Source organism: Sus scrofa, chromosome 3, assembly GCF_054392235.1.
Source record: "Sus scrofa isolate SSC_HxYL_T2T_F1_AM1 chromosome 3, Sscrofa_HxYL_maternal_Yorkshire_Landrace_v2.0, whole genome shotgun sequence".
Classification (NCBI taxonomy): domain Eukaryota; kingdom Metazoa; phylum Chordata; class Mammalia; order Artiodactyla; family Suidae; genus Sus; species Sus scrofa.
Window position 1 is genome coordinate 95,508,620 of NC_139385.1, and position 17,660 is coordinate 95,526,279.

Consider the following 17,660-nt stretch of genomic DNA (forward strand, 5'->3'; position numbering starts at 1 on the left):
GAAGTTTGAGGTATTGGAAACAGCAAAGGTCTTAGCTCACACATAAGTTATAAAGTCCTTGAGGGCAGTGGCTCTATGTCCTAATAATCTTTGTGTTGGTCCTACAATTGTACAGCCTTCAGTTTATGCCCATCAAAAATATGCAGCATGTCATCCTTAATAAATGAATTGCATAATTGAGTAGAGAGTATGTCATGCCTCTGAGGAGGTTCTCAAACTTTACCCTTAACACCTGGAGTGCATGTTAATGTATCAAAACACCTGGAGGGCTTGTTATAACACAGATGATTGAGCCTCACTCCCAGAGTTTGGGATTTCCTAGGTCTGAGAGAAAGGTGAAGATACGCCTTTCTGTAAAGACCCCAGATGATGCGGATGGCTCCAGTATTACATTTTGAGAACTACTGCTTCAGTGTAATTCGTATTTAACTATTACTGCAACATTCTTTTTTCCCCGAAGCATCCAGAATACTCTTGTCAAGCTTTAAGTCTTCAAGAAATCTAAGCCTATTTTGAGGGCAATAAAGATGGGAGGGTACACAGATTACTCATTTTTGCACAACCTATAGCATATTACAATGATGTTTTGCAAACACTAGGGCTCAAAATCGTAATGTATTGAATACTGACTGGATTAAAATGATCGTACAGTAAATATCAACAAGTTCCTTAATGAATCCTTAGTAAAAGGAAATGTATAACTACCACTCTCGAGTTAGAGAAATATGTAGAAAGGGTTGTTAAAGAAAAGTTAACTTTGGTTCAAGTCCATCAGCAATTTTCCCTACTATTTTGCCTTAAATATTTATGAGCGCAGTACACCAGAACCAAGTCTGGTGGTGACCCGAGTCTGGATTAATGTATGTATCCGAAATGGCTCTTGGTACAGCCAAGGCTAGAATGCTCCTTTTTCGTCAGAACCGTGAACCTGAAAACAATTTTCCCTCCTGCCTCCCGTTGGGGCCAATGCTGCTCCTGCACAGCTGTGCCCACCTTGACTGGCCCTAAACCCAGGTGTCACGACTAGCACTAGATCTTGATTTCGCCCCTGGAAGCCTCGAGGTTTTTTCCCGCCAAGGCGTGGGTTTCCGCTCTCAGCGCCCTGGGCGCAGGCAGGACTGCGCATGTGCGGGGCCCGGCGGCCGCAGGTCCTGGCGCTTCCACGAACCGCGGGCCATGGCGGAGACGGAAGCGAGGTTGCTGCGGCAGTGCCCGCTGCTTCTGCCCCAGAACCGTGCGAAAACCGTGTATGAAGGATTCATTTCGGCTCAGGTACTCGCCCTGGTAGATGCTCTTTTGCTAGGAGAGCTTCCCTCTAGCGGCGCAGCCGCACCCCTGGAAGTCTGACCGGAGGGGTTACGCGCTCGGACTAGTGGGGACTAAGAGGGGCGGCCCTCTCGGAGACTAGAAGTACGAGAACTGCGGCTGTGGCAGGAAACCGGCCCTCGCCGCCAACTATGCATCGGGATCTGGCACGCCGGGGTCGGGCACGCCTGGGAGGTGGTTGCAGCTCGCCGCTCGGGCGGGAACGCTTGGAGACCCGCGCGCGCCGAGTGAGCAGGGGGCGGGGCGCATATTCGCGCCCCTCGTTCACGCCCCTCGTCCCCGCCCCTTGCTGAGTTTTGCCTTCCTCCTAATTCACTTATTCAGCGTCTGTCCCGCAGTTAAAGTTTGATTTTGTTTTTTAAATTGGTCAGTTTTTTGCTTGCCTGTATTGTAACATCCTTCACTCCCTTGAAGGTTGGGGGCCAGTCACAGGATAATCTGCGCTCACCTTTTTCGTGTTTTCTGTAGAAAGAACATCGTTTTGGAGGAAAACCTCATTTTGGCTCGCCGCAGAGCCCTGTGGACCCGAGCACATCTAGCTGCGATATTTTTTGTAGGAAATCTTGACAGCCAAATTAATTACCTTTGCTGATTGCAAGTGGCCTCTCGTGGAGTTTATTACACATAGTAAACACGTGTAGGGCTTTGAAGTTTACAAAGCGCTTTCCAGGTACAATATCTCACTTAATCCTCAGCCCTTTGAGGCAGAAATTTTTTTAAGAAAATCGTTATTCTCTTTTTATAGTTGAGTAAATAAAGGCATGGGAAAGTGCAGAGATTAAGTTACTTGTCTATGTTCGCAGCAGACGCTCTTAAAGTCAGGCTATCTGATTCTACTCCTGGGTTTTCCCTTTCCACATTGCACCAAGCTACCTTAGGTTAGAATTGAAGAGTATAGAGTCGGCTTCCTGACCACTACACTCAATATTGTGCCCCTCCCCCACCAGCACACACAAATTTTTGAGGATAGGGGCCACATTCTAGAAATTAGCATAAGTTTTGAAGTCTCTTCAAAACATGTAGTAACCTCTCAAATGTTGAGTGAATTATCAAATTCACTTGCTAAGTGAAAATTACACCTGTCCCTAGGAATATTAGGTGTAGAACTAATCAGGATACACTGAAGGTTATAGACCTTATACTTGGAATTCATTTGTTTTTAAACTCTGTGTACCCATCACAAAGTTGAGGTTAAAAGTCATTGCTACCTCTGTATAAAGTTAGTTCACTTTTCCCTTTCTCAGTTGGAAGTATTGGTCTTGAATTATCTAGCTGAAAACTTTCACATGTCGAAAAGTTGAGATATTAAGTTACATTTTTATCAGGAACTATGTTTGTTATACCTAATTTTAGGCATTTTAAGGAAAGTGTTTTGTATTTGTATCTGCTACAGCCTCTTAGAAAATATGTGTAGTCATCAAAATTCAGATTAGATGAAATATTTTTATGATACTTGTAACTATAATTCTTATTTGTACCTGTTTTAAGTGGCTTGTTGAAATCCTAAGCTAAACATTTTAGCATTGTTTTGTTTGGTGGAGCTTGTTTTGCCTAAAAATGTTTGTCTCATATAATTTCAGATTTACAGAAAAATAGCAAGGTTTCCCTTCAAGGGGAAAGGGACATCCATCATTTAAAAAAAAAAAAAAAAAGTGCTCTTTAACTTAAAACAACAACAACAAAAGAATTTTCTAATTGCTTCTCTAATACAAAATGAAGAAAAAACATAATAAAAAAAAAATAGCAGGGCTGTAGGAAGAATTGGAGTGTACCCTCTAAGGAGACTCACCATTTTACATTTGCTCCATTTGATTATTCTGAGTGTATGTGGGTGGGTGTGTATACCCATTATTTTCGTGAACAGTTTCAGGTTAGGGTACAGACATAGTGCTTTCTTATTCCTGAATACTTCAGTGTATATTTTATGAGAACAAAGACACACTCATATATTACCAAAGTAAAATGACCAAAATAAGGAAATTTAATCAGAAGGTAATACCATTACATAATCTGGAGTCCAAATTCTCATTTTGATAAGTTGCAATGATGTGTTTTATACCCATTTCCAGCCTCCTATCATCTCATGTAAAATCTCACATTACATTGGTTGTCCTGTCTCTTTAATCTGGAATAATTCCTTAGTCTCTGTTTTTCATGAACTTGTCGATTTTTGAGTACAGATTGGTCATTAGGTAGAATGTCCCTCAATTTAGATTTGACTGATATTTCCTCATCATTAAATTCAGGTTATACAATTTTGGCAGCTGTGCCACAGAATTGCTATGTTCCTTTTTAGGGTGTGTGATGTCATCAGGCCTCATTGATGGTGTTATCTCTGATCACCTGTTTAAGGTGGCATCTGCCAGATTTTCCTCTTTAATTATTACTTTTTTTTTTTTTTTGTCTTTTTGCCTTTTCTAGGGCCACTCCCGCGGCATATGGAGGTTCCCAGGCTAGGGGTCAAATCAGAGCTGTAGCCACTGGCCTACGCCAGAGCCACAGCAACGCGGGATCCGAGCCGCATCTGCAACCTACACCACAGCTCACCGCAACGCCAGATCCTCAACCCACTGAACAAGACCAGGGATTGAACCCGCAACCTCATGGTTCCTAGTTGGATTTGTTAACCACTGTGCCACGACAGGAACTCCTTCCTTCTTAATTATTAAGTACTTATAGGAAGCTACTCCAGAGCATCATATTCCACTTCTTCTCATCCACCTTGTAGTTAATTGATGTTTGCCAGTGATGATTAGTTAGTTAACTGATGTTTGCCAGTGATGATTTTCTAACTCTGTCCTATTTATTAATTGGCATTCTCTGATAAAAAAAAGTAGCTTTTCCACTTTCCTATTTATTTATATCAGGCTCATGGATTTAAAAAATAATACATTAAAATTCTTACCACCCTGTTTGATGTTTAAATTGTCCCAGATTTAGCCAGTCAGAGCACATTTTTATTGAAATATTTTTAAGGCTTTGCATTTTCCTTTTTTCTCTGTTTTAAAAGTATCCTGTAAATGCTGATATGTAGTATTTTATAATCATTTTTTAGAACTTAAGTTAAAAAAACTACTCATTTTGTAGTTTTATTGTACCCAGGAGTTATTAAAAGCAGATTTAAACATTTTTCTCATCGAAGGTCTTTTTTCCTTTTTTCATTTTATTTTGGTCATTGTGACTAGTAATGTTTGTTAAAATTCTACTCTGGAACTTCTTCATTTAAAAATTTTATTTTTTGTGAGCTGTGTGTGATTAAAAGAAGGTGTTTTCCATATTATCAGGTTTTTCTTTTAAGTGAGCTTTGGTGGTTCATTTGCTTCATGGACTTTGTTAATTTCGTGTAGGTTTTTAAATCTTTTTTGGCTTAAAAGTTGTTCATTAAATTCTCTTATTATCGTTTTATGGTTTTAGAATCTGTAATGATGCTTCCTATATTCATTACCTTTTGTGCATAACTGTTTCATACCTTAATGGCCTAAACAAAAAACATTATCTCACCTTTTCTGTGGGTCAGGAATTTGGATGTGACTTAGCTGGATGGCCCTGGATCAGTGTTCCTCCTGAACTTGCAGTGAAGGTTTTGGCTGGGATGTCTCTTATCTAAAGGCTTGACTGGAGTTGGAAGGTTTGCTGCCAAGATTGGTCATTCACATAGCTATTGATTGGAAGCCTCAAGTTTTTTACTTCTCCTGATAGAAGCTTCAGTTCCTCACTACATGGACCTCCATAGTGTTGTTTGATTGTCATCACATCATGGCAGCTAGTTCCCCCCGATGATTGAGTGTTAAAACAGAGATCAGCACACAGCTGCACAATACTTTTTTTCTTAATCAGCTTGTAAAGTTACAAATTCACTTGTGTTTTTATCCCCCCTCTTTTTTTTTTTTTTTTTTTTCCTTTTCTTTTCAGGGCCTCACCCACGGCATATGGAAGTTCCCAGGCTAGGAGTCCAATTGGAGCTACAGCTGTGGGCCTATGCCACAGCAACATGGGATCTGAGCTGCATCTGTGAACTACACCACAGCTCATAGCAACACTGGATCCTCAACCCACTGAGCGAGGCCAGGGATCAAACCCTCATCCTCATGGATACTCATCAGGTTGGTTACTGGTAAAGCCACTATGGGAATTCCGTATGTTTTATTCTTTTTGTCAAAATCAAGACTCATATCCAGTCCATATTTCAGAAGGAGATGAAGTACCAATACTTAAAGGTAGAAGTATCAAAGAAATTATATTTCAAAGATACCTCCCATCCCCATTTCTGTTACTGGTATTTTGTGACTTCTCTCTTTTTTTCCTGATACATCTGGATGGAGACTTATAAATTTTACTGATCTCAGAGAAACTACTTTTGATTTCATTATTTTTCTGTTTCATTCATTCCTGATCTTCAGTTTCCTAGTTTGTTTGGGTGGAATATTATGTCACTGATCATGAGTCATTTTTCTTTTAAAATACAGTTGTTTAGTGCTATATATTTTCTTTCAGACGGTGTTAGCTGTATCACACAGATTTTGGTATATATACTTTTTCTGGTTCAAAATACTTGTTAATTTCTTCCTTGATTCATGGGTTACTTTAGAAGAATATATGTTTCTAATTTGAGGATTTTCCAAATGTCTTCTTGATACTGATTTATAATTTAGTCACCGAATATAATTTGTGTGATTTGAATTCTTTAAAATTATATGGAACTCTTTTATGGCCTATAATATGGTCTGTTTTGGTAAATGTTCTGTGTATACTTGAAAAAAATGTACATTATGCTGCTGTTAGAGTGTTCTATAAATGTCAAGTCAAATTGGTTCATAATGCTCTTAAGGTTTTCTACAGAATCTTTGCAGTTTTTCTATTTGTTCAGTTAATGAAAGCGGATATTGAAATTTCTAACTACTTTAGTCCTCTTTTATCTGCAGGGGATATGTTCCAAGGCCCTCAGTGCATGCCTGAAATAGTAGATAGTATTGGATCCTATATATACCATTCTTTTTCCCCAAGTATTCATATCTATGTTAAGGTTAAATTTATAAACTAGGTACAGTGAGAGAATGTAAATTGTCAGCATTGCTACTCTTGGGGGGCTTTGGGGTCATTATTAAGTAAAATATAAGTTACTTGAACATAAACACTGAGATACTAGATAATTCATCTTACTACTAAGATAGTTATTAAGTGACTAATGGGCTGATACTCTGGACAAAGGGATGATTCAAGTCCTGGGTGGTATGGAGTATGGCAGCACAAGATTTCATTATACTACTTAAACTGGTGCATACTTTAAAATGTATGAATTGTTTATTTCGGAATCTTTCATCTAATATTTTCAGTTGGCTACAGGTAGCTGAAACTGGAGGAAGTGAAACTGTGGATAAGTGGGGACTACTTTATAACTGTTGATTTTTCAGTTTCTTTCATTTCTATAAGTTTTTCCTCATATTTTGAAGTTCTTTAGACACATAAACTTATGATTGTAAGCATTCTTGCAGAACTGACTCTTTATGATTGTAAAATGACCCTTTTTACTTTGGTAATAACCTTTGCCCTGGAATCTATATATTTCTTTGATACTAACATAGTGACTTCAGCTTTCTTTTGATTAGTGTCTGCATGGTTTATCGTTTTTTGATTCATTATATGTACCTATTTATAGCTTTATATTTAAAGTGGATGTCTTCAGGGCCTTGCTTTTTGTTATTTTTGTTTTTGATTTTTTTTTTTTGATCTCGTTTGTGGCATGTGCAAGTTCCTGAGCCAGCAATCAAACGCATGCCACAATAGTGACAACACTGGATCCTTCATCTACTGAGCCACCAAGCAAACTGCTGGGCCTTGCTTTTTTATCCAGTCTGACAATCATTGTTTTTTAGTTGGGGGTGTTTAACCATTTATATTTAACGTGATTATTAATATCATTGGGTTCAAATCTTGTATCTTGCTGTTTGTTTTTATGTATTTTTCCTTTTCCTATTTGTGCATTTCACGAGTTTATTACTTAACTCTTGTCGTCTTATTTTTTTTTAAGTATTTGCTATATTATTTTTGTCTCTTTTTTTAGTGTTTGCTCTAGGGTTTACAATATGCATCTTTAATTATAAGTATACCTCTTCCCTTATAATGTAAGAATCCTACAAAACAGTTTACTTGTATTTCTCATTTCCTGGCTTTTGTGCTATTTTTGTTGTATATTTTATTTTTATTTATCTTATGAATTTCTCAATACACTGCTAACTTTCTTTTAAGCAGTCAGTTATCTTTTTTTAATCTTAAGACTTTAATTTTTTAAGAACAGTGTAGCATTACAGAAAAATTGAGCAAATGGTACAGAGTTCCCATGTTCTATCTACTTATACAGTTTGTCCTATTCTTAACATCTTACATTAGTATGGTATAATTGTTATAATTAATGAACTGCTATCATTGAGTTCCACATTTTATTCATATTTCCTTAGTTTTTACCTAATAACCTTTTTGTTCTGGGTTCCCATTCAAGATAGCATGTTACCATGTCTCTTTAAGTTTCTCATAGCTGTGATGGTTTCTTAGACTTGTTTTTGAAGACCCTGACTCCTCTATTATTGTGAAGTGACCCACTTAATTGAGGAGTACTAGTCAAGTATATTGTAAGATACTATTTACTAGGATTTGTTTTATTTATTTTATTTTTTTCCCTTATGGTTAGACTGGGGTTATGGGTTTTTGAGAGGAACATCACAAAATTTAAGTACCATTTCATCACATCTTATCAAGGGTACATGTTGTTAATATGATTTATGACTGTTGATGTTGACCTTGGTCACTTGGCCGAAGTAGTGTTTGTCAGGTTTTTCTACCATGAAGTTAATCTTTTCCCCCCTCTTTGGATGGAAGTCACTATGAGCATCCCTCATAAAGAGGTGGGAATTGATGCTCCCCCTCCTTTCAGGTGGAGTGTTTATATACAGTTGACCCTTGAACAATGCTAGGGTTAAGAGCTCTACCCCCCACATAGCTGGAAATCTACAGATAACTTTATAGTCTACTTTCAATCAACTGTGTATCTTATAGTGCTATAGTATGTATGTATTGTAAACTATCCATGTGTAAGAGGACCTGAACAGTTCAAACCCATGTTCAAAGGTCAGCTGTAATTTATCTGGAATTCTTCTGTATGGGAAATTTTTTCATTTCTTAATTCAGTCATTTATATCATTATGAACTTACAGATATTTTATATTTTGAGTTATAATCCTATACTACTTTATTTGATGCTTAAATTATTCCAGCTTTGGCACAGTCAATTATCCTTTAAAGAGGTTTTTAAAAAATTAGAAAAAGTGTCTTGTATTTACCTGTATATTTACAGTTTGATACTCTTGGTTGTATATCTAGATTTCCACCTTGTTTCATCTACTTTCTTCCTTTAACATTTCTTGTATTGTGTGTCTACTACTGATGAATTCTTTCAGTTGTTTTATGTTTCAGAAATTGTTTATTTGGTGTTTTGAAAGATACTTTGAGTATAAAGTTTGAGGTTGACTTTTTTCTTTTAATGCTTTAGAGATGTTGCTTCACTGTTTTGCATTATTACCTATGAGAAATTTCTACTCTTTTTATCTTTGTTTCCCTGTAAGTAGTGTGTGTTTTCTCTTGGGCTGCTTTTAAGATTTTTCTTTTTATCATTGATTTCTGTCAGTTTAGTTAGGATGTTCCTTGGTGTAGTTTTCTTCATGTTTTTCCTTCATAAGGTTTATGGCATTTTTTGCATCTGTGAGTATGTATTGTCATTTAATTTGGAAAAAACTTCACTCATTGTTTCTTTTCCTTCATCTTTGCTGTGTTGGGCACTCCAAGTACATGCATATTAAGCCTCTTTCAACTGTTCCATGATTCATTGATTTCCCCCCCCCCCCAGTGTTTGCTTCTTTTGGATGTTTTTTATTTCTGTGTTTCAAGTATACTAATTTTTTTTTTTTTTGGAGTTTAATCTGCTATTAATGACTACTTCATAGCATATTTTTCATCCCTTCAGTTTGGGTCTTTATATCTTCCCTATATCTATTTAGCATACTCAGGCTTTTTTTTCTTTGTGCTTTTTTAGGGCCTTACTTGTGGCCTGTGGAGGTTCCCAGGCAAAGGGTTGAATCAGAGCTACAGCTGCTGGCCTAGGCCACAGCCACAGCAATGCAGGATGTGTGCCATGTCTGCGACCTACACCACAGCTTACAGCAACACTGAATCCTTAACCCACTGAGCAAGGCCAGGGATTGAACCTGCAACCTCATGGTAACTAGTTGGATTTCATTTCTGCTGCACACAATGGGAATGCCACCTTTGGAACATACATAGTGTAGTTATAACTGCTTATGTTTGGGGGGCACCTCTATCTGCCATTTTTGTATTTGTTTATCTTTTCATTATGAATCTTATTTTCCTGCTTCTTTGCATATCTGGTATATTTTGATTGAATGACATATATTGTGTGTTCTACCTGTTGGGTGATAGATATTTTTATTGTCTCAAATATTCTTAAGATATGATTCTAAGCTACAGTTAAATTACTTGGGAACAGTTTGATCATTCTAAGGTTTGCTTTTAAACTTTGTTAGGCAGAAACAGAACAGACCTAGGCCTAGAGTAATTTTGCTCTCACTGAGGCAACATTTTTCCGAGTACTATATTTAATACCTCTTTTTTTTTTTTTTTTTTTCCTGTGCCCATGGCATATGGAAGTTCCCAGGCCAGGGATAGGGATTAAACCCCTGCCCAAGCAATGACCTGAGCCACTGCAGTGACAACACCAGAGCCTTAACCTGCTGCCACACAAGGGCACTCCTTTAATAGCCCTTGTAGTACAAGGTTTTCCACTCTCGCTGGTCAGAGCATGACTTCTTTCAGCCTTGCGTGAGCTCCAGGAGACATTGTCATGTTCCCACAGCATTGGGTAGTTTTCTCACATCTGTATGGCAATTGGTACTCAGCTGAAGACTCCTTTTGAGGAATCCTCTGAAGTTTTCTAGATTTGTTCTCTGTGTAGTTCTCTCTTCTCGATGAATTTCTCTCCTCTTAATTACCATACCTTGTGAATTCTGCATGCCTTATCCACTCTTAACCCTGTCTTCTCAAATCAGAGATAATATTAGACTCTGTTTGGTTTTCCATCCTTGTCCTGCAGCCTGAAAATTCTCCAGGCTGGCTAGTTAGAGACTTTTTTTATTTGTTTGCCTTTCAAGGACCACTGTCCTATATTGCCTGCCTTTCAAGGATCATTGTCCTATAGTGCCTATTGTTTGATGTCTGAAAAATCATTTCATATAGTTTGTCCAATTTTTTAGTTAATGTAGGAAGGTAAATTCTTCCCTGTTGTTCCATCATGACTAGAAGCAGAAGTTCTTTTAGAGATTCTTAAAAGCAGTGTTGATTTATGTATTATTTAGTTAACATTTACACTCAGATTCTTAAAAGTTCTATTCCATTGTTGCCTTTGTTAAAAAAAAAAAAAATCTTGCTTTCAGGCATCTAATGCCATTATTATCCTGTTTCTCTTATAAGCTACAGACTTTAAGTCCATATACTAAGATATATGTCATTTCTCATATGTCCAGTGTCCTTTTCAATATGTGAATTTCTAGAAACTATACTTGGATTGTAATTAAAAATATTATTTTCTAATATTTTGTCTTACTTTTGAAGGTCTCCAATTATTAGTATATTAGGTTTTCTTGGCTTGTTTTCCACTTCAACTGCTTTTCTCAGATGGTCTGTAATTTTTTTCTCATTTGGTCTTTTTTGGCCTTTTTTATTTCTCATGAAATTTTTATTTTACTGTGTTCTTCTTTGAGCACCTACAGTTTATTCTAACATTTAAATATTATTATCTTTTTCAGTTCCATTCTTAGTTTTAAATTTCTGAATCTAGGTGCATATGCTCACCAAATAATAGATAATTCGGTATTGTGATTTGTTTCTGCCTTGTGGTTTTTGTTTACATTGGGGGATTGTCATTACCTGAAATATTTTTTCTCTTATGATGAAGACGTTGTCTTTGTGTTTGTCAAAAGTTGGCTCTTTGCAATAATTTATTCCTCGTTCCAAAATACCCTATTCTATTAGTGAAGCAAAGGGTAGTTTACTTAATGGATGAACTTTTTTTTTTTGGTAGTGCTGAAGGAGGAATTGAGTGTTTTTATTTTGTTGTACAAGATCCTAAATTTCCCATACTTACCACCTTTTCCTCCCAACACCCAGTTTCCTAAGGCTATCTCTCCCTGTCTTTTACCATAATAAGTCCCCTCCCTGTAGTCAGTGCTTTAATCTACCAGAAGTCTTTATTTATTTTTTTTCATAGGTAGTGCAGTCTCCTCTTCTGTCTTCCATGCATATATTCCCCCACCACCACCCCAAATCCCCTAGCTCTCTAAAGGAACTTGATGTGGGAGGCCCAGAGTGGAAACCACTGGGAAGTGGTTTATATTTTTCTTTTTACAGGTGATTTTAAAGTTTATAGTGTTAGCTTTCTTCTGATTGTGCCTAAGAATGGGATTTTTTGTGATACTGCTTGTCCTTAGTTTTGATGTATATAAGTTTTTGGGACAGTATGTAGAGAGATTCAGATTTAGCAAACATTCGGTTACTTTTGTTCCTTATAAGCCTGGAAAATCTGCTTCATGAGAGCAGTTTATCTTATTTTTAGTTAAAGCATAGAAAAAATTATTTTGGACATTTTCTTGAATCAAAAGTATTATGGCATATGACATGGCATTTGACCTTTTAAAGTGGTTGGATTTTGCAAATAAGGGACTTTGGAATTTTATTCTTTGACATAACAGATCAGTAGAGTAGTTTTTACTATTTTTCATGTAAATTCTGAATTCCAGATTGCTCTTACACCTTGTGTGGGATGTCTATAAAGTTAGGTTAAAGTTACTACATAATACCTTTTAGTGCTTTAATGAAATAGTGAATTATTGTTACTTGACCTTTTGAAAAGGTCAGTAGTACATTTTGTTTCATTTTTTTAAAAGGACATTTAAATGTAATGAAAGTCAGAACTGCAATATTACCATGAAAGTAAAGGTTAGGGGGTACATTTAATTGTATTCCTCTATTTTTTGAAACCGCTTTGAGGGAGAATGTGCTAAAATTCTCGTGGTGATTGTTTTTCAAGAATTTTATTACTCTTTTTCATTTTATACTGTTGGAGTAAAAGATTATATTTCTGTTTGTCTTTTTCTGCTTACCTTTGCTCAGATTTCATGTGTTATCCTGTTTAAGGTACAAAGTTTAAGCTGCTTACCCATTCACTTTCTCAAGAAAGTAAAACTGAATGTATTTCTCAGACCTGTCCTTCTTTCCTTGGAAAGACTCGAGTAAAATCTGGTATTTTCAAATGTATGGTTGTGAATATTTAAATTAAAATAAGTAACTTAATATTTTAGTGATTTATTATACTCTGATTTATGAAAATATTTGTATATTTAGATTATTTCAATTTTTACTCTTTAAATTTGGGAAGATTACAAATGTGAAGTCTTACATATTTGTAATTTTTAGTATGATTTTTCCTTTTATAGTCAAAGAAATTTGAAGTAATTTACTTTCTTATAAACTTATTTACTAAGAAATAACACTTAAATTTCTTCTTTAGTTCTACATTAACATTTTCTTAGTATTTTTTGTGTTTGCATAAGTGACAACAATTTCTTAGTATTTTTTGTGTTTATGTGAGTGATGTTTTCTTTAAAAACAAAATCCTGTCTTAAGAGTTTTGCTTACCCTACCCAGTAATTGCCAAGTTTCTGACAATTCTGAGTTATTTTCCTTCAAATGCAATATTCTGTTGCTTATATTTTAACAAGTATTTGGATAAAGTTGATACCTTAGAAAATACAGGAAAATGTTGCTTTTTCTATGTGATTCTGTTTGACTTCTCTTTAAGTAAAAGATGAAACTTTGAGTCACCCTTCTTAATATTTTCCATAGGGAAGAGATTTCCACCTTAAAATATTGCTGCCCAAAGATTTACAATTGAGAAATGCAAGGTAATGTTACATATACTCTGGGGATATGGCGGTGGGGGGTGGATGAACAATCATTAATCTGGAATAAGTTGATTCTAGTCATTAGAGTTCTGTTTAAAATGCTTCATTAGAGTTCTGTTTAAAATGCTTATCAGTCAACCAGAAACATTTCTCATTTTTTTCAAATCATTGTGCTTTGTAAGTGATTTTCCCTGGTGCTGAAGTGTTTTTCAAAGGTAGCACCTTCTCTAATTTTCTTAAAATTCAAAGCAGTAAACGGCACTTGGTGTAGACTTTACTAACAAGGGAGAATATTTTGGAGAATACAAAAGACTTGGAAAACTTTGTTTCCAACTTTTGACTGATGTTAATTATATATATATTCAGTCATGGGAAACCTACATTATTATGAGTTCTGTCCTGATATAAATTAAGTGTCAGCATGGGTTGTTGGTAAGGAGAGCCCTTGAAGGAATGTCAGGAGATGAGGCTAGAAATTTAGGTAGCACCCCAAATCTCATTTCTACTTCTAAATATCTCTGGGGGTAGTAGGAAAGGAGGAAGAATCCAGAAACAGGAATAGATCTGACAGGATTTTGTGACTGATTGGAAGTGGGAGATAAGGAAAGTGGAGTGGAGGATGCTTTCCCAGTTCCTAACTCAGATCGCTAAGCTAGAGGAGTGGTCTTTGATGAAGGTAGAAGAGGAATGATTTTAAGACATACCTATGTGAAGTATCAAGAGATTTTTGGTAGTAGTGTTTTGGTGTGGAACTTGAACATGGACTTGGAATGGAGATGCATGTGGAAGTCACAGTAGACATGGGATTTGAGGTTGTGAGTATGGATAGACTTTCTGGTGCCTGTGTATAGAATGAGAAAAGAAAGCCAGTGACAAAATTTTGAGGGTATTAACAACATTTAAAGGACCGGTAAATAGGATCCTCAAAGAAGACTAAGGACTGACCAGAGAAGTAACAGGAAAATCTGGACAGTTTTTGCTGAAGCCAAAGAAAGAGAAGCTGAAAGAGGGAGTGGTTAATGTTGCAGACTGTTGAGAAGGAATCAGGTTAGATTGCATACATTTCATGTAGTGGTTGAAGTCAGCTTGTTTTGGAGTAAGTGGGCAGAAAGAAAATGCAAACCCTATAAACTGCTTTGATGAGCAGGAGTGGCTAGAGAAGGGTACACCGCCAAGGAAGAGTTAAAATTATGTGTTTTTTTTTTTTTTTTTTTTTTAAAGAGATTTGTTTGAACAAGTTAATATATGATGGAGCAAAAAATGACAGAAAGTAAGTTAAGGATACCACAGTAAAGTGATAGCTAATGAAATGATGTAGAGAGTTGGTGGCAAGGGGGTGGAAAGTAAATTTAGAGAGGCTGTTTCCCCTGGGCAGTTGCCTTTCTGATAGGAAGTAGTGGTGGGAATGTGGGTGTACAGACCTGGAATGGAGAGAGCGGGATGATTTGAAAAGGCCATGGTTGGGAAAACTCGGGGAGGCTAGGTACATAAATGAGTTCCTTCAGTGACCTACCCAGCAATGTTGAGAGCACAGCCGAGGTGAGCCAATAAATAAATGAATATTAACTTAATCACTGCTTACAGAATTTCAAGTATGTGTCCTTCTTTTGGAATTTGAAGATTAAGATGCTACATACGCTTTCTCAAATATAAGTTCTGTATATTATGATCAAGACTGTTGGTTTTATTTAACCAACAATCCAAGTCAGAACACTTTGCTTTGGATTCCAGCTCAGTGAAAACTTTGCTTTGGAATCCAGCTCAGTAGAAAACTTTGCTTTGGAATCCAGCTCAGTAGAAAACTTTGCTTTGGAATCCAACTCAGTAGAAAACTTTGCTTTGGATAAGTTAAAGTTAAAAAAAAGAGTACTGCTTTTTTTTTTTTTTTTTTTTTGCATGTCATTTGCTGATTGCAGTTATTTATATTTTGAAATAATAAAATTAGTACCAACAGTTTGAAGGCATGATTATCAACAGTACCAGTGGTAAAAATTTTATTAACTTGTCAGAATTATGCTTGTCATTCTTTTCTATGTATGTACATGTTTGTGTTAGCATACAAACAAGTTTTTTCCTTTTAATTCTAAACAATGAACAAACCATTTTTTTCCATTAAAATTTTAGATTGCTGTGTAGTTGGCAGCTGAGAACAATACTTAATGGGTATCATCAAGTAGTACAACAGGTAAGTACTTTAAAAGGTTTATGTTTTAAGTGAGGGTGAGAAATGACTAAATCCATTCTTTTAAAGACCTGTTTTGCAAATTGTTAAAAGCAAACTGGTTTAGTAGTTGTGGAATTCTGTGTTGCATCTCTATCAAATATTTTAAGGATCCATATTTTATTTAAAATGTTTCCTATCTCAGAATTCTCAGCACATCTTCAGGCAGCATTTGTGTTGAAACTGATTTCCATCTTTGAGATTTTAGGATCTTCACATATATATACCATCTTAATATCCGTTGCATTTTGAGTGATTTTTTTTTTTCTTTAAATGCACACATTATGCCATATCCATCACTCTTTGGGTGATTTTTCTGTTGAGACTGAATAATGGAGGTACCAAAAAACAAACAAACAAAAAACAAAATCCAAAAAAAAACCCCGGGACCCATTTAGGAGTTGTAGGATATCTGTGGCAAAAATGTGATTGTAGTTTAAGATTAGCAACAGAAAAGGTGAGGTGGAAATCATTTAGGATCATGTATGCATATGTAATGAGAGTGGATGTAAAGGCAGCATAGGTGAGATATAGACAGGATTGATTCAGTTATTTACTTTTTTAAATTTTATAACTAAGTTTGTGCTTTTGACATTCTTTTTTTTTTTTGTCTTTTTTTTTGTTGTTGTTGCTATTTCTTGGGCCGCTCCCGCAGCATATGGAGGTTCCCAGGCTAGGGGTTGAATCGGAGCTGTAGCCACCGGCCTACGCCAGAGCCACAGCAACGCTGGATCCGAGCCGTGTCTGCAACCTACACCACAGCTCACGGCAACACCGGATCGTTAACACCGGATCGTTAACCCACTGAGCATAGGGCAGGGATCGAACCCGCAACCTCATGGTTCCTAGTCGGATTCGTTAACCACTGCGCCACGACGGGAACTCCTGCTTTTGACATTCTTAACCTACTTCACCCACTTCCCCAACTAAATGCAGTTATTCTTTAGGTTTCTCTACCTGAAAATTCCTTTAAAGATTATAGAAACAAAAAATTACTTACCAAAGCAACTGAAAATAATGAAATGCCTCTTGTAGAAAGATAAACTTTGGTAGAACTGCCTTTCTTTTGATGTTTTATTCATTTGTTTTTCTTGGTTTCCTATAGTTTCTCTATCTTTAACAGGTTATTATTTATCATAAGTGACAGTGACAATCATTATCACTTAAAGTAGTACTGAACCACAAAGGAGATAAACTATTTGATTTGCAGAACGTAGGGTGTCATTGCTGGCAGTATAATTACAGCAGATTTTTAAGGAGATGTTTTAATTATTTCTATTTTCTCTTCACTGCTACCCCCTCCACTGTGCCTGTTATATATACCAAGGTTTAAGAAATGAATCTGAGAGACCTAAACAGCTTGAAGAAAACTTGATAATGAAGACTAAGATCTCTGAAAGTTTTTCTCTACCAATTCACCAGGAAGATGCCTAGAAAACTGTCCCAATTACTTATTAATTTCCTCCAGTTGGTCATGTAGAACCCAGTATTAGAGTATTTGTTTTATTCCAAAAGTGCAGGTAAATATTACGTTTTTTTTTTTTTTTTTTTTTTTTTTTTTCTTGTATCATTTTTAACTTATAGTAAATATGGGCTGGGGGTTAGCAGCCTTTTTCTGTAAAAGGCCAGATAATAGATTTTTTTCATGTTTTGTGGACCCTAAGATCTGTCTTAACTACTTAACTCTGCCCCTGTAGCACCAGAGCAGTCTTATAAGAGGTAAATGAATAGGTGTAGCTGCATTTCATTACAACTCTGTTTCTGAAAACAGTTGTTGGGCTGGATTTAGGCTCTGAGATGTAGTTTGCACACCTTGGGTATAATTTACTACTCATCTCTAATAAACTATGGGGGAAATAATATATAGAAGAAGGAAAGTCGCATATTGTACAGATGCATGTCCACACAAAGCTATGTTAAGTTGTGTATCATGTCTCATGTATTGATACATCTTAGATTATTATTTTCTTCATCTAAAAACAGTGAATTTATACATCATCTTTGTTCAGAATCGTGTGGTGGTAGTGCAGTGGATCAAAAATAACAGAAATACATTATTTTGATTTCAGGCAGAGAAATGATGTAGAGAT

General features: G+C 36.1%; 1 protein-coding gene across 3 annotated transcripts in view; it reads left to right on the forward strand.

The window, feature by feature from the left end:
* Nucleotides 1-1,132: 1,132 nt before the first annotated feature.
* Nucleotides 1,133-17,660, forward strand: part of FANCL (FA complementation group L) — a 99,745-nt gene continuing 83,217 nt past the window's right edge. Inside the window, exons 1-3 of one of the 3 annotated variants that reach the window (XM_021088208.2) lie at nt 1,133-1,272; nt 13,291-13,349; nt 15,474-15,534. In XM_021088208.2, coding sequence (XP_020943867.1) covers nt 1,177-1,272; nt 13,291-13,349; nt 15,474-15,534 — 216 coding nt within the window. In that variant the 5' untranslated portion in view covers nt 1,133-1,176. Of the gene's footprint in view, nt 1,273-13,290; nt 13,350-15,473; nt 15,535-16,949; nt 17,091-17,660 lie in introns of those variants that run through there. The other 2 variants (XM_085019192.1, XM_021088210.2) reach the window with 2 other exon arrangements.